The 18210-nt window shown below is 41.3% G+C and overlaps 1 protein-coding gene across 1 annotated transcript in view; it reads right to left on the bottom strand.

Moving 5' to 3' along the window:
- The window catches only part of iqsec3a (IQ motif and Sec7 domain ArfGEF 3a), a 174887-nt gene that overhangs the window by 72762 nt on the left and 83915 nt on the right, over positions 1–18210 (bottom strand). Inside the window, exon 3 of the mRNA XM_050035781.1 lies at positions 10575–11187. Within this exon, the coding sequence (XP_049891738.1) occupies positions 10575–11187 (613 nt within the window). The remainder of the gene's footprint in view (positions 1–10574; positions 11188–18210) is intronic.

Below are 18210 nucleotides of genomic sequence, written 5' to 3'. Positions count from 1 at the left end.
AAAATGTGATGTTCTCATATGAGGACACAGGGTCTCAGGAGGATATGCGTGTGAACGTGCAGTTGACGCACAATAAAAAGCGCTCAATAAATATTCTTATCTACATTTTGCAACCCAGGCGGAACAGAGTGTGCTGCTCTCTGGACGAGGCCACAGAGCAGCACACTCTTTTGAGGTTTGTAATCTCACTCTGCCTTCACTTTTTCCCATCAGCTGAAAAGCAAAACACAAGAACTTTTGGAGTTTAGAGGTGCTGCAGTGCTTATTCATGGGCAAACTGTAATCTACACTGAACATTTACTGCCACTACTGCACAAGGCACAGAAAGTTCAGCTGCTCCTTTGCTGCTTGACGCTTTGAAACTCGTCAACAAAACAGAGACTGTATAGACAGTAGCTTCAGTGTTGGTGTGAACGCTGTTGTGTCGTTTGTGGTCTAGAGGGGGGTGAGAGTGAACCAAAACAGTAAAGCTGCTAAGCACTGAACTATGAAGCTCCATAAAGTCGAGGGGAGTTGCGGATTCAGGTGATTAAACTCTGTAGGCTCATCGCTATATGGCGCCTCATTATACATTGTTTTCCCATTGTCATAAATACACTTCCCTCCTTGGGGAAAACTAGAGTCAGAGCAAAGGTGGATGCAGGGGTGGAGGTGGGGAAATGTTTGATGATCATTGTGTTAATACCGATATTTATCGCCACATGAAAAAGAGAAACCTGCACATCCCTAGAGGGGAGTCGACCTCTGTGCAGAGAACTTCATGTAAAGAATGGGAGGACAAGAAAATGGCAAAAAGATGGATGAACAGAGCACTGACGGAACAAGAAAACAAGTGGCTCGAGGTACTGAGGAGAAGGTAAGATATATAGAATGAGGTGGTGAGACGGATGACCGCGCCACGAGTGGCACTGCTGAAAATCCCCCCCATTAGCCGACTGTCAGTTCTCCCTCTGATCACTTCACTAAGCGCTGATGGAGAGAGATTATTCCGGAGGCGCAGTGGTTTGAGAGAACGGTGATGGCACTGCTCTGCTCCACCAGGGTCTCTAAATCGATTTTGACGGGCAGATCAGCACCATGCTGACCTCATGTTCCCCTTTGAACAAGACGGGGGTGGGGGTGGAAAACAAACCGGTGCAAAGTGGTACGACACTGCAGTGTGCTGCTCTACATATACTGAGAGGAAAAGTCTTCTGCAAAGGTTAAAAAAAGGGAATAAATGGGACATGTAAATATTTAAAATTACCTACATAAAAAGGAGCATAAAACCCTAAACCCTAAACTGGTTTTATATAACCAAAAATGGGGGTCTAATATGGGTGTATAAATTGGAGGTAATGGTCACACTGACATAGAAACATGAGCTCAAATGCAAGTTGCAGGAGCAAAAGCTGCTTTGAGCATCAGATAATAGTGGTGGACATCTTGGCTTGAAATATGAGACTTTTTTCTGTCTATGTATAAAATATTAATACTCGGAGGCAAATGTGTTTCAGTCTGGAAATGTTTGTGCTTCAAATGGAAATGTGTCTCAAAACAAAAGGTCAACCGAAACTACAATACACAGCATGTTTGTTTTAGTGATTTCAAGAGGTAGATTTAGGTATTTAGTTTCATGTACTATGATCAGTATGTCCTCCCTCTGTTGGAGCATTAAGAGAATTTCCTAAGTTAACCTGGCATTACATCATGTCTGCTTTTAACCTTCCTGCTGAGCAATGCTTTGCATTTTACTCCTGACATTTGCTCTTAACTTGTAAAACTACATTCATAAAGGGCAAGCTTGTAATCTTTAGAACCCCATTAACCCACTAAATTAGGATTATTTATTTTTTTCAGCGTTGATATATTACCCCAGTCATGAGCTACAACAGCAGCCACAGTACACTAAGTATGGGACTAATTATTAAAAGGGTAGTTTTTGGTGAAACTGTTGGTTCTTTGTGACTAAAACAGCAACAAATTTATGGTAATATGCTAACTTAGCCTACCACTCTCATGCTAATATGGTAAATATGAAGCTAAACCCAGCAGCTGGTTTAATTTAGCTTTGCTTGACACACTAAAACTAACAAAATCTGCCTACTTGCACTTTCAAAGCTCACTTATTAACATGTTATATCTTCATTTTATCTATACAAAGCACAAAAGTTAAAAACAAGTTGTGGTTTTATGGGGTGCTACAGTCAAGCTAGTAGCTTCCCCAAGTTTCCAGTCTTCGCTCTAAGCTAATCTAACCATCCCCTAGCTGTAGCTTATTTAGCATAGAAACATGAGAGTAGTAGCCTAATGATCTTCTCAGCTAATTGTACGAAAATGCTGGCATTGTACATTTCTGCAAACCACAAACACGTTGCACGTTGCCAAAGTAACCTAATATATTAGCTGACTTTGGATTTGTTCGGAAATACTCCAAGTGCTGGAGCACTCTTGCACAAACTGACACGTTTGTAAAAATGGAGTGCTGTTTGAGCGTCTGTTATTCAGAGCACCACAATCTTGGAGCAGCAAAGCGTAATCTGTGGAGACGAACCAGCAGAGCGCCAAGCGAAGTGAATATGTGATTAACTTAGCCATTTGTTAATTAATGTCGAAATTGAACGCCTTGTTTCTTGGAACAACAGCCCTCTCAGTGGATTTATGAGCTCACCCTTTGTCATTGTGAGGTAGAGGGGATGGTGCATGGCGTGAAACCTAGGCAAGACGGCTGCCAACCTGAGACCACTGTTCAAGACCAACAAACAACAAATAAGGTTGTTTTTTAGCAAGTCACCGTAGCTTTTCAGCCCCCAAACGTGGGTGTTCTCTCGTGACCCACCGCTGTTTTTCCAGCCAGGATAGTGCCAGAAAAAGCTTTTGTTTTTTACCGAGACATCGACTGCTTCTCCAGCCATGATTGCCGCACCACAACTGTGCTTTTAAAGCCCAAACATGATCTTTTCCTAACCATAACCAAGTGTTTTCTGTGCCTACACCTAACCACATGTTAATCACAGCGTTGTTAATACTATCCGCTACATAATGAAGTATAAATGTCACCATGGTGTTGCAGAAATGAACAATGCCAACATTTTTCCTGGTACTTCAGCAAGAAAGCTAACAGGCGTAGTTCCCAAAATGTAACTCTACTCTTTTAAAAGGAAAATCAATACTATGGGAACATGACAACATTGCAGTCCAGTGGGAACCATGTACTGTATTTCCTCGGGTGAATAAGCCAATTAGAAAGTCATTGGATTATTCAAAACTGGAATGAAGGTTGTTTTCTATTCCAGTAATGAAATGATGATTTTCTGGAGACGTGCTGAGATATGCTGCTTTAAGATAAAGGTATTTTGTAAAAGAGTAGCAGTCATACTGACATTAAACACAGCCGTCTCTTTTGATTTATGATTTTAGCCATAAATCTCTCAGTACATCAGTTTCAGGGATTTCATCCTTGAATGTGCGAGAAAAGACTGATGTGCGTAAGTAAAACAGCAGATTATCAGATCTCACATGCTGCAGGAATAAGGGGCAAAATGCAAAGCCACGATTATTAGCCTTCATGCTCATGCACACTGTCTTACAGCACAGAAACATCTGCATGATTAATGAGATGATTATATAACAGCAAAACTGGGACACAACTAATGCTGACTGTATTACAAAAATGAGGATGACAATAAAAAGGCTTGATGCCATCAGAGGACGGTGATCCGTTAAGATGAGACATCCTTGACCAAAGTCGGTGACTGAAAAAGATCAGTGGTTCCTTGAATGACTAAATGGGACGTAGAGAAAACGACTGAATGAAAGAATATTGACTCCTCTCAGTCAGAAAAGAAAAAAAAATAAAGTCTCATTAGCAGCAAACTATTGAGCAATGTCATCACATCTGCTAATCTATCCACTTTTTGCATCAGCAGTTTTGAGACAAGCTACTAAACACATCGAACTGGCCCTTGTTTGACATTTCATGCATGTCACTTGCACATCTAAATGTAATTATGAGTGAGTGCGCGCTATCAAAGTTAACTTTTCACTGTTGAATGTTTCACTTTATGGAGATAAATGACGTTTGATTCATGGGCTGCTTAATTACTCAAGGAGAGATTAGCAGCAATTACGGAGCAGGAGCAGTCATTTAAAGTCAGGTCTCTCATCACCTATCACTTCATCATCCTGTAAAACAAAAGGCTCTGCGGTCAGCAAAGACTCAACCTGCATCACTTACTTCTCCAAGATCTCTCTGTTTGATGAGCAACTTTTAAGTAAATTTGTCAGTGCTGTATAAACAGGAAAGGCTTTTGGCTGAGATAGTTTAAATAGACTCAGAGCTAATGAGTCAGAGAAACACTGGGTCACTTGAAACAATTTAAAGGCCCAGTCTGTTGGATTTAGGGGCAGAAAATGTATTTAATATTCATAACTATGTTTTCAACAGTGTATAATCACCTGAAACTAAGAATCATTGTTTTTTTGTTACTCTACAATGAACCATTTAGATCTATGTACAGCACAGATCCACCTTGTTGTTCTACAGTAGCCCAGAAGGGACAAACCAAACATTGCTCCAGATAGGGCCATTTGTGTCTTTGTGTTTTTTCATTTTCTCATTGGCTGCTGTAGTTCTCCTACACTGTTGGCATTGTTGGCTGTTGTTCTGTAATCTCACCACTAGATGCCCCTAAATCCTACACACTGGACCTTTAAAATGGATTCAGATTATTATATTGTATGAAAGACCGATATTTATTCTTGTAAAGATTTATTTTGTACATCAGTTTAGCAATCTAGTTGATGTTAAGACTAACAAGCTTTGAACTGGTGGGTTTGTGGGCTGATACGTTTAGCAGTATTTTAGTTTTGCCAGGGATCACTTCTTCCTCATCATGGCCTGCTAACGCTAAAAGCTAAAGTGAAGGTAGTGAGTTGGAAAACTGGTGGAATAACAGATTAAAGGTGTGTTTTGGCTAAAAGTGCAGCAAACTGTAGTAATTTGTTTGAATTTGACTACTCGACTGTTTGTGTTTATTCACCCCCAAAAAGCTAACGTACCATTTCTACGTTAGCTAGCTAGCTAGCTAGCTAGAAAGTGATGCATCAAATCAGCTCAGGCTCTGACTGAACTGAGGACCTCACCGAAAACTCTAATTTATTTACCTCAGGTCTCTCGTCTTTTTCCCACTTGACTCAGTACATTTATGTGCATAACTCTTTTGCTTTGAATGTATTCAGTTTCCACCAAATTCACATGAAATGTAGACAGGGGCTGATAGGATTCAGGCTCAAATATAATTTATGTAATTTGGAAAGCTGCAGTGACCAATGTGCTGATGGGAGTAAAGAAGGAAATAGCATAAAGAGCGAAAGTCCACATAAGGAGGCATGTTTCGGTGGTGGATGGATCAAACAAACACACGACTTTCACCCAGGAGACTACTGTTATGTCCTCTGTGAAACCAAGTGAACTTTGAGTTATTTTAGCGTACGTCATCACCATATTTCTTTCCCTAAACCTAACCTACCTAACTTTACATTAAGTACGTAACTTTACGTTAATTATGTCACATGACAGCGCCATTCATTAGGTGTTAATTTGTTAGATATCATACGAACATTGTAAGATTTTTGTCTCAACTTTGACATAAATGTGTCAGTTTTGGTATGCCAGAAAAAAATACATATCCCCTAAAAACTGTCCATTTTTTTCTTTTCTTTCATTCTTTTGATCATTCCTTATGGTGATTTAAGATTTAACTCTTTTCCATAGGATAAGTTACTTAATGTTCACTTTAACAAAGACAGATATTGACATAAAATGGACATTTTGTTCTGACATTATTTGTTTTGGTGCTGCCCTTTTGTGAAACTATTTTGGAAGAACTTTAATGTTTTTATCAACACTGATGAACACTGGCACCAGTTGTTTTGCTATTAAATCTAATGCTGTAAAATAATATTACTATATAATTACTATTAAAATTTTCAAAGTCTTTATATGAGTTGTAACTTCCTCCAGCTTAGAGTTGTTGCCTTTTCTTCTGTAAACCATAAAATATGTCCTTTATTTGTGGTTATTGTATGGTACAATTTATTGTTTGTTTATCTCAATAAAAATAAAAAGAAAAAAGAAAACTTAAAGAAATTCATATTAATGTAATTAAAAAATTTGCCCAGGGCTTGAAAATAACATGCTAATTTACCAGCTCTCTGCTGTAAGGCATACATTAAAAGTCAATGAGATTCTAAATTTAAACCAGTTTGAAAAAAATACCAAAAGTTTAACTCAAGGTTGAATGCTCAGGTTAAAGTGAGTTAAAGCTCAAATACTTCGTCATGAGGTTCCTCCCCTGCAATCAAGGTATCGCCCCGCGGATCCAATTAGACTGACATTGATCTGTCGATGCATCAAGCCCCTGCAGCCCCAGCTGTACAGGCAGAAGATCAATCTAGCTGATCGCGTATCTCCAGCATTGTTGACAGGGAGATAGTGGGGGAGATGTGAGATTAAAAGAGTGAGGATGGAGGTGAGAAGGAGACACGGGTTAGGAGCCGAGGTTAAAAGAACCTTTAGTCTCGAACAGAGAAGCGATGAGTGAGGAAATGAAGTCAAAACGAGTGGAAATGGAGCTGACGGAGAGTGAAATGAAGCAACCATCTCACTCGGATACATTTGTTTCAGTGGCAAGTCTCCTGGATTGATCATAATGCTTTGGTGGCTCATCTCGCAATTTGGTGTGTTTTCTTCTCGCCCACTGAATTTACACAGATACTGACACAGAAGGACACAATCCAAACGACACTGACAGTTTCACCTCTGGATAGATTTATCCTCAGTCTATGGATGCTGCGCTGAGGCTGAGAAACAGTTAGCACAAGAGCGACCATGTTTACTGATTGTTCTGGTTTGTTGATGAAGTGGGGTCGATTGTGCCACACCACAATTACAGTGACAGTAATGGAAAACACTCTTAAGGGAAGGAGGTCAGCAACCTTTGTGCTTCATAAAGAAACCAATTAACCCAAAAACATTTTTAAAAAAACTGACAAAAAACATGCCTAATCTGCAACTGTTATGTGCGCATGGTCCTACTCTGATGTTGTCGAAATTCCAGTGCTTGGGCAGTGACTTGCAGTATCAGAAAGCAACGAAAAAGGCGTCCCTTAGCTTCGTCATGACACACAGCTGGCTGCCATTATAGTTTTAAGGTCCCCAGCGATGTCAGGGGGAAACGTGGGGGGACAAGGACGAAAGTTAAGGCCGCGAAAGTCTAAGTGGGGCGGTGGAAGAGTCAAACAAACACTGACTTTCACCTGACAGATCGGTGTTCGCGTCCCGTAAGATTCTAAAACCAAACCCTGTTCTTTTTTCCTAAACCTGACCACTTCCTTTTGTTGCCTAAACCCAACCAGGCTTTTTTTTTTTTTCGAAAGAGACTGTGACATGGTGTCCCAGAACATCAACAAGCAACGCACCCAGGGTACCTTGCACATTGTTTCATGTCAGATTATCTGACAGTGACTATTTGGCCAATTAACTGTCAGAAAATAGAAAATAAAATGCAAATCCCAATTCCCAAGAGCTCAAGTCTTCCAATGGGGTTTGGCGATATTACAGTATATACCGTGCAATGACAGAAATGTGTCCACCGGTAGAGATTTGGCAATACTGTTTTTACCATGGATGCTATTCAGGAGTCTTTCGTAATCTCGTGATTCTTACATGATTATGTGGTTGTCGATGATCTCACAAATGAAGTTGTTAATACAGACCCTATAACACTTAAAGTTCACAGGAACCTTAAAGCTTCCATTTTGAAAGAATTTGGTTTTGCTTTTTTGAGTCTTTTAACTCAAGTGGAAGTGGAAGTTTCAAATAGGAGAAGAAAATAATCTATATGTCACAATTAATTGTTTTAGGAGTCTTTAGTGGAGGTGTCCGAGAGGAGGATGCTGAGAAAACTACTCAGTATTCTGGACAACGCCTCTTACCCCCTGCATGCAACTCTGGACTCCTGTCAGAGCACATTCAGCCGCAGACTGAGACCACCGAGGAGCATCACAGGAGATCTTTTCTACCTGGGGCCATCAAACTGTATAATCTTTCCCACTTCTGTAGGGAGGAGAGCTTAAACAAAGGACACTGACAGCAATATTCACCTGCATTAGGTGCACTATGACTTCATATGACTACTCTTCAATATCTGCAATACTACTTCTCATTGTTATATCAAATTTAATATAATGTTGATTATCAGTGTTTTTTCCACCATTTTAGTTCAGTTTTAGTAACTCTTGTACTTATTGTACTCCTATTGATACTCTATCAGACACTGGCTTTTGTTTTTGCTCCTAGAAAACACTTCTATCTTGTATATTTTACCAGATATCTAATGACCTGGGAACCCACTGGTTGTTCTGGCTGTGAATAGTGAATTGTGGTTACTGTACTAAGTGTGACTGTAATTTGAAGCATTCTCTGGCACAAGAATTTCCTTTGGGATAAATTAAGTTCATTGAAATGAATTGAATTGAATAAAACCATTTCTTAAATGACTTTACAGAGCATTTACTAAATTGCGATATATGCTGTTACCATGACGTTTAAGGCCACATCGCCCACCCCTATCTTAAAATGACTTGTTTTGTCCAACCAACAGTCCAGAATCCAAAGATAATCAATTTACAATGTTTTAAAACAGTGAAATGCTTCCAATTCATTCAATAGAGAGGCTGGAATCTGCAAAAGTTTGCATTTCTTCTTCTAAAAACAAACAAACAAACAAGACGTCATGAAGCACTTCAAGAATTTAGTATTCTTCCATGAAGCTGGGGGACTCACGCAAAAAGATAATAAAAAAAGTTAGTTTTAAATCAAAGCCAAAAACACTGTATCCTACATTTCCCATAATGCAACTGAGCAGCATATTTCACTAGACTCCTTGTCTCCACAATGTCCACTTCTTTCAAACCCCACACCTCCAGTTCATGACGCAAGCTGTGAAAAATTGAAGGTCTTAACCCAGGCCGAGATAACCCTGATGACATCATTATGACATCATGACATCATCAGGGTTATTTCTTCAAAGATTGTAAAGCTCCCTCTCTGAGTCAGATAAGACATTGTGTTTTGACAGGCTGTCATGTGGCACATCTTGTGATGAATAAACTGAAATTCATGTGTCAAATAGACGGAGTGCTCCTTTAAACTATAAGTCGAAAATAAAAATACAAAGTTCAGGCAGGACACGATGTCAAGCTCAGCTCACATCCCAGCTACATCAGCTGATCTCAAACAGCCCAGTCAACTGATGGAGCAGCTGATTGATGGAAGGGAGTCAGCTGACTGATCACATGATTCCTTTCTATGCAACCAATTGGTGAATCTCATTCAGGGCGCCCTATTTAAACTGCTCTGGCCTGCCTACTGTTGCTGCTTCCTCTGCAAGCCACTTTGCAACCCACCTCCACCCCAGCTCCTCCTTTTCATGCTGTGTCTGACTTATCAATGTCATTTCTGTTTGTCACTGATGCTGCTCTGTTTTGTTCGCCGGGGGTCTTTGCTGCTGCTCTCCCTGCCTTAGGCTTTCCATGTAGGCACATGGAAGGGCAGAGTGGCCCCAGAACAGAGCCATACCGCCAAATATAATACTGCACATGGAAATCTAAGGATAACTAAGTTGCAGACAGCTGTTCAGAAGCACACTGGGAGTCAGACCCAAACTCTGCTGCCTTACCTGGTTGCAGATCCATGGACTGAAGAATGTTGGTTTGATGGATGATTATGAGAAACGGATGGCAAATGTTTGATGGTTCTTGAAATGGAGATGATAATGTAATGATTTCCAAGCCCCCTGATGAACAGCATGATAAGAACACAAACATGAGAACATGGAAACGCATGTTAAATACAGTCACAGTTCGTAGACATATCGGTCTCACACAAAATCGGTTTAACTGGCTGCAACAAGATGAGAACAGATAACAGTCACATGCTTTATTCTCCATGGAAATGGGGGCTTTTTCGTCATCCAGAGGATCTCAGAGAGCAGCAGAGAAGAGACAAATTAAAAGGCTTTTCATTCATGCAGATACAACTTGTTTGCACAGTGTCTTTATTTTACCCTGATGTGTGTGTGTGTGTGTGTGTGTGTGTGTGTGCCAGAAAATACAGTCTGTAAAACCTAGAAACTCTACAACACAGCAGTAAAACACCTGGGAAGTACTTTCAAATAACACACTTTCACAATCCAAATTTGGTGAAAGACAAACCATGTGAGGATGCTGATGAAATGATGACATGGCGATGGCAATGATGGTTCATGACAATGAAGAAAAGGAAGCTCATCATTAGTTGGTACAGTTTGGACAGTCTAGACGTGCCGATAGAGATCGGTACGACAAAAATAAAAATCAAGCAGCAGCTTCTCCCCCAAACCGCAAGTCCTCCTCCTCAGACAGAAACATCACAAACATGTCAGACCACAAGACGTACAATACACACGTTACTGTACCTGCCGCCCTCCCGCTCCCCTCACCCAAACAACACACCAACCCTCACCCCTCCCCCGTCCCCAACACAACCCTACCTGCTTATTTTTGAGGTCAAGCGAGAGCTCATAGTCGGAGGTGGCGGAGTGCGAGCCGGCCCCGTTGCGCTGCACCCTCAAGGGCGAGGCTGTGTGATGCAGGCTGGCTCTCCTCCCCGCCCCACCTCCTTTTGCTCCTCCCCCTTCTTCCTCCTCCTGCTCCTCCTCCTCCTCTTCTTCCTGTGCTGCCTCGCCCTCATGCCGCTCGGCCTGTGCCTCCTCTCCCTCTTGCTTTGTCTTCGCCTCCACAGCTTCTTCCAGCGTTTCCTTCTCTTGCTCCGCCACTGTCGGCTCCTCTCTGCAAGGCGAAGGAGCTTTAGGGGCTTCCTGTGGCGCTTCCTCGCTCGGAGCCTCGGCTTCGGGCTGCGGCTCGGGCTCCGGGGAAGGCTGGGGTTTTGGTTCGGGTTCTGGTTCTGGTTCTGGTTGAGGTTTGGTTTCAGGCTGGGGCTGTGGTTGGGGCTCAGATTGGGGCTGTGGCTGTGGTGGCTGAGTCTGTGGCTGTGTCTCTTGCTGCTGTTGCTCGGGTTGCGGTTGTGACTCGACCTCACTCTGCAGCTCCCCCTCTCCTCCCTTCCCTTCCTCCCCCATAGACGATTCTGGAGAAAGGTCATCGCTGCAGAAAGGAGGAGAAAACGCAGAGTGAGGTTGCTGCTGCATCCGTGGTGAGCTCTGACCTCTTCTCCAGGCTGCCTGGGTTAGTGGTAAGAAGTTGACCCTTTTCTTTTTTTTTTTTTTTTCTCTGTATGATCTCTCACACTCTGCTACCAACTGTGTGCAGGGCCAGGTCATCTGTCTACCTGCTCTGTTCTGTCTGCTTCTCTTGTCTGTCCTGACACTGACAGACAATGAAACAAAGAAAAACTGTACAGCACAGAACAGCTGACAAAACCACAGTGTACAAGAGTGGAAAAAAAAAAAAAAGATCAAAAGCGATTATTTATTTCAGCAAAATCTTCAGAAGAGAAAATGTGTAAAAAACAAGAAAGTTGACAGCCAATAGTGACACACACCCAACACACACACACACACACACATGGGGGGACAGTCATGCAGCTAATACAAGTGTCTCTATGCCTTTTAGACTATATGTGTGTGTGCATATGTGAATGGTGGAGTGTTAGTGCGGGAGGTGGCTTTTTACAGTGTAGAAAAACAAGAACATGAAACACAGAGGGGAGGTGGGAATCTGTTTCTGGAGACCCTCTTATGCTTTCTCCTTTCTTTTCTGTGTTGTAGTTTTAGTGAAAATAAAAAAAGATGGTTAGCCCTATCTTACTTTGTCTCTGTCTCTGTCTTTGTTAGGACTGCCCCCTTATAGTCGACCAAGCGTGAGTCGACCAGAAAGGTCATTAGTCGGCAATATTTCATTGGTCGCTTAGTTGCAGAAAAAAAGGTACCAACCTAGGTACCAGCCCCTAATTTCCAGGGCTGGTACCTGCGGTTATTCCACAGGCTAGTTACTAACATGTCGGGCAGATCCAAAGTGTGGGATCATTTTGAGAAGGTGAAGGACGAACCCAAGGTGATATGTAAACTCATCTTCATTGGTCGACTACAAACATGACGTATCATCTGAAACATGGAAGTAGCTACATGCCCATTAGCCCACAGCGTCATTAACAGGCGGCTCGCTCAGTGTGTGACGTGCACTTGTAGATCAAATACAGGCCTATATTAATGAAGGTTCATTAGTACGGTTTTGTATTTCTCTGTAATGTAGCACAGTGTTAACAATGTTACTGATACTATTCTTTCTCACACCTTCAACTCAAACCATTGTGTTGCCCCGCCCAAAATATATAATCAAATAATTAAATTTTATCGTAAACACGCTGGCGACTAGTCGACTAATGACCCTAAATGAAGACTATTGGTTGACTAGGAAAATTCTTAGTTGGGGGCAGCGCTACTTTTCTCCAATTATAATGTGTTGGCCTTTATAAATAATTTCTGTTGGCCTCTGATTTGCTGTAATGTTGATTCTATGTGGATGATGTGATATCATACATGCATTAAATATTAGTCGACAGCAGGGATAATCAACGTGATTTGCCCATGGTTCACTTTTGCAAAGTGACAGGTGACCAGGGGCCAGTTATTAAAAAAAACATACCAACATTTTTCAGTATAATAACTCAATTGCCTGTTTCAACCTTTTGATGTTTGCTGTCCTCTCTCATCTTTGCCAAAAGGCAAATCCAGTTGCAGCAGCCAGCACAGGCTAGGTATGCTCAAGGGTGTTTCTGGGATTTGAGGACATTAGTGGCCTCTATTTTGATGCTTTTTATTCACTCTGCCACCTTACATTCACAAAAAGAAAAAAAAAAAAAAATCAATTACTGTCTTGCGGTTGTACGCCTCCATGCGCCAGTCAAGTTGTCTGTGAAAACACAGATGTTTCACACACATCTTCAACCAGGCAGCTTAGAAGAAAAGAGTGTTTTGCAGAACATTATGATGTCACAGTGACATTGACCATCAACCTTTTGGATATATAAAGTGAAATTTAGTGAGGTCACAGAGACATTTGACTTTCCACCTACCAAAATCTAGTCAGTTCACCAAATTTGAAGAAATTCCCTCAAGGCATTCTTGAGATATTGCTTTTCATAAGCACAAGACAGATGGAGTCACAGTGACCTTGACCTTGACCTTGTGTGGACAATTATGCAAAATTTCAAAACATTTTTTGTTTAGTTTCTTTATACTTATTAGGCCCTACTCATCCCAAATAGCTAGGAGAAATGCATACCAAACAAAAGTTCGGGTCTCAGGAGGCTGTATATTCAATAGATATTCAATCTACAAACTGGCAAACTTTATTGTTTTTGTAAATGTAAACTCACTCTAAATTTGATGCCTGCAGCACAATCCAAAAAAGTTGGGACAGGGGAAGTTTACCACTGTGTTACATCACTTTTTCTTTAAACAACTCTCAGAAAGCGTTTGGGAACTGAAGACACTAATTGTTGAAGTTTTGAAGATGAAATTTCTTTCTCAACATTCACCAAATCTTCAAAACCTAAAGATTGTGTCTGTGTGGAACAACGGGCCACAGTCTGAACACAGTGAGACGTGTTCTTCATGCAGGAGCGTCTTGAAGCTGGCACTGCAAACAAAGGCCTGTCTAAGTATTAAATAAATTCCAGTTAGTGTGTTCATTTCACTTCATTTTTATGAAGTGAAATGTTTCTTTATCAGTGTTGTTTTAATGCAGTAATGTCTGGTCTAAATTTCATGTGAGTAGCTGCATTGGAAACGTGTAATGAAAAAAAATTAACATGTTGAATACTTAGTTCTTCCACTGTATGTCAGAAAGGATTCAAAATCACTGCATTCTGTTTTTAGTAACACTTAATACAGCGTCCCAGCTTTGCTGGAATCAGGGCTGTGCATCACGTTACATTATGTCTGAGCATAACCCTGTAACAAACATAATTTTGATGCAAACCATGACCCTTATCTGAACCTAGTTTTCATGATCCTGGGCTTTTTGTCACTGTTTGTTCCCCCATTTTCTTTTAAAGGTCTTTCCTCATGCGTCATGCCTTGTTTTACCCCCTGCCTTTGTGATCGTCTGCCTCGTCCTGATTTGTTTCACCTGTCCCTCGTTAACACCCTCCTCCCTCTGTGTATTTATCAGTGTTTTCCCTGTTTCAGTGTCAGACTGTTTGCATGTGTTGCTGGTGTTCTATTTGGTCCTAGTTTAGTTTTGTATTTTGCCTTGTACTGGGATTTCGTTAGCCAATTTCTTAAGGTTTTGTTTTAGTTCTCTGGAATCAGCGTGCCATTAAAGCTTACTTTCTTCCCATCATCCTGCCTTCCTCATGTTCTGCATTTAGGTCCTTCTCTGAACTGTGACAGTGGACTTATTGCCTAAATGTATCCCCGACCATTTCGCAACGGTAACCATGTCTTACAACATGTTTTCCCAGGAGACAGCTGTGCGTCTCATACAGATGCTAAAGGGTGCCCTGTGCATCAGTATCAGATCCTGTGGGGGCATGACAAAGCATCAGAACTTGAAGACCTAAGAGTGAGAATGGGTTTGCTTTTCTTGTGTCTTGCTGATATAACAGAAAGGACAGACTTGAGTAAAATTATCTACCAGAACTTGAAACAGCATCATGCCTCATGTCTTTGTTAAATTACCTAAGATATGAGGGGATGTAAAGAATGATTTTGAAAGGGTGAGCTGGAGTCACAGTACATCTACAATACAAGAGAACTGTTTAGCGTGTTTGCTAACATTTGATACTAGCACTTAACACAAAATACAACTGAGGCTGGGCGTGTGATTAGTTTTTTAAAGTGTTGAGAATATGAGCTGATCATGGCGCAAGGCGAGAAGTTACGGGATCACAAAAGTCATTACAACTCAACCTGGTGGGGATATGAATGTTTGCACTAAATTTCATGGCAATACAGCCAATTGTTTTGAGATAATTCGCTCAAAGCCACTAAAGTTAAGCTCAAGGGGGTGCTGGATAAACCATCTGGAAACCATGAATGTTGAGATATTTAACTGCCCAGCTGGCTGGATTGGGTTGTGACGTCAGGTGACTAAAATTCAATGTCAGGACAACGTCTAAAGCCAAGGTAAATTTCACGTTGAAAACTGACAACAGATGACGTTGATATTTTGTTGGTTGTGTTGTGTTATTAAAGGGGCAATAAGCGGAAAATCATCATTTCTAGATTGAAGGAATTAAAAAATTGTTATGTGAAGAACTAGAGGTGTAAGTTCATTTGGAGTATAGCATGACGTCACACACCCTCTCTCTGTGTTTATCTCCAGCTCATTGTTTACAAGCCGGTCCGGCTGTACGTTCATGTACGTTCATGTGAATCGCCGCCTCCTCCCTCCTCTCGGAGCCCTTGGCCCTCCCTCCCTATAAAAGGCTACAGCCAGTGAGCAATGGCAGTGCGTATTTTCGAAGCGAAATGGCAGAGAGCGGAATGAAATGTTTACCTGAAGACGACCAGGATCTGACATTACCTCTAAAGAAACAACGGTTGTTGGCGAAGAAGTTGTCGGATAAAGAAAGGGACAGAACCCGGATTAACATTGGCCTTGCATTTCCAAGGTGGAGAGCGCTGCGAGAGCTAAAGGGGCTACAATCTGACTCGGAGCTAGCTCTTCTTCTCCTGGACAGGTACAACATAAAGTCAAATGTCTGTTTTAATTAGTGTTACAGTAACGTTAAGCACATGTCACTATGTCGATTCAATTAAATTTAATGTTACAATCGTAGCATGGGTTAATGTCCAGAGCTAGAGTTATTAGCGGCTCGGTCCCAGCAATGGGTCAGGCGTTACGGTTGTGTTAGGTGAGTAGCCCCCATTTGCAATTAGCATTGTAAAATGTAGCCAGGCTAAAACATCGCTCTTACTGACGGAGAAGAGTAGGAACGTTAGCGTTAGTGAACGACATCGCTAACTGCTAAACTAAGTTTAGACGAGGCGAGTGGGGGACTTTTGTTTTGGTCTACAGGCAGTGCACAACAACAAACCTAGTGGTGAAATGATTTCGCTTTTTGCCCCTTTAACCAAAACCCAACATATTCGAAGTGTCTCATGCCACCATCACCTCGATGTAGAATAATGAAATTTAGTCTTGAAGCATGGAGCCCAAAACCCAACATCTGCAGAAAGTCGTAATGTTTATGTTCAAACAACATGAAATCTTAATGCTGTTAGACACTTAAAATATCGTCAGCCCAATTTCCATTCCAAACAAAATTCTGTCCATTGCCCTTCTGACATCATATTGACTTCCCATGCCAGCTGGGTAGATAAATTTTAACTTCTGACCTGCCGGTGACACAAGACAAAATGTCATAGGCTTACCAAGTTTATTGAAATTTAGCATTCTGCTAGCAGCTAAATGCTTGAGACGTGTTTCTCTATTCTACTTGGTAGATCGAGGCTAGTCGTGGGATGGTGAGATGGAGCCATGGCAGCATGATGATATAAACATTTCATATACCAGATGTAAGGTGGACCTGCCGATTCAACCCGTTCTCCACTCTGCAGTGTAGTTTATACACCTTACTGATACACCAGAGAATTATACAGCAACACTGGGCTTCATCATTTCTCCCTCTCTTATTGTTAACTATAAATTTAATACTGATTAAAAGTCATTTTACTTTCACATCCTTGTATTTATTATGTTCATCTGTAGTGTAGGGTTATATGGGGGCATGGGCACTGAGGATAGGTCAGGCAGGTATGTTGGTGGTATGGAAGAGTCTAAACTGTTTGTAGTTAGTAGTAGTAATAGTGATGTTGGTTTGATTTGGTTTGGTCAGGGCTATAATATTAAATCAGCCATATTTTCTCACTACGTCTCAGCCTTTCTTACCCTCAGGTGAATCATAACAGTGCATCCCTAGTTTATTGCAATTATTTCTGGGACAATAAATCGTCCAACAAAAGCAGTTATCTTGACAGGCCTATTCAGGATTGTGTGAACCTGTCTGGAAAGAACGTCAATGTAACGGAGGTTCACTTCCATCCAAAAGTCTCACACTCCAGCTTTAAGTATCAGCAGATTTTCCTGAAGTATCCCTCTGAATTGGAGCCAGGTTTACACACTAGTTGACAGTGTGATAACAGCTAGGCATGTTATTACTCAGATTAAGATAAGACTTTTTCCCCCCTCTTATTGGATACGGTGATAAGACTGGAGTCAGCGAGCATAAAATCAGGACACTCAGGCTGCCATATGCAGACTGCTGCAGAGGAACATCAGCACGATTCTCCCCAGAGGGAGCGGAGGCTTCAGAGAAACGACAAAGTTTGAGTCTAAACAGAAAATCTGTGTTTGCAGAAGTTTCAGAAACAAGGGAGGAAATTCAACCTCAACGTACCCGACTAAAGTACGTGCGGCTAAAATTGCATCATATATATGTATGTATCAATAAAAGCGCAGATCTATCTATATATCAGCTTACTTCCTGTTTGAATCCTGAGTGTTTTGTGTGTGTACGCAGTCTTAAATCTGGGAAAAAAAAAAAAAAAAGATTTGTGCACAGCAAAATCCCGTCTACTTCCTTTTACCGCACAGGAGGCTCACTTCTCATTTTCATCACACATGGCAGCGCATAAGCTTGAGGAGAAAGTATCTTTAGCGGGGATAGAGCTGGGTCTGCAACTTCTAAAATAGAGCTTGTATGAGTAATGAATAATGAATCGAGAAATAAAGTCTGCTGCTCCAACATTCAGCTCGCAGGTGAGCCTTTTTCTTCCTGTGCGGAAAAAATAGACCTGCCTGGAAAAACAGAGGACTTCTTTTTAGGAGTCGTTCTGCAGCCCGCCGTCTCCGCTCACAATGTTTCCGCTCCATTGTTGTGAATCTAAATGTTCCCTATTTGCATTTTGCAGGAGCTCTTGTTCTGGCGAGAGATAATCTGACAACCAGTAGGCGACGTGCGGCTGGATTTAAGTCAAATACTGATAAGGGGAACCAAAAAGAAGTTACACAGGCTGTGGGAAAGGTGTTCAAAAGGGATTAATCGTGAGGGGACACTGGAAAAAAATCACCCTATGAAATGACTGATAACATAATATATGCATGTGTGTATTTATGTAAAGCAGAGTTATTGTAGACAACTTCAACGATGGCTTCACT

The sequence above is a fragment of the Epinephelus moara genome, chromosome 23 (assembly GCF_006386435.1).
Source record: "Epinephelus moara isolate mb chromosome 23, YSFRI_EMoa_1.0, whole genome shotgun sequence".
In the NCBI taxonomy this organism is placed as follows: Eukaryota; Metazoa; Chordata; class Actinopteri; order Perciformes; family Serranidae; genus Epinephelus; species Epinephelus moara.
Note: the sequence above shows the minus strand (reverse complement) of the source record. Positions and strands in the feature narration are given on the sequence as shown.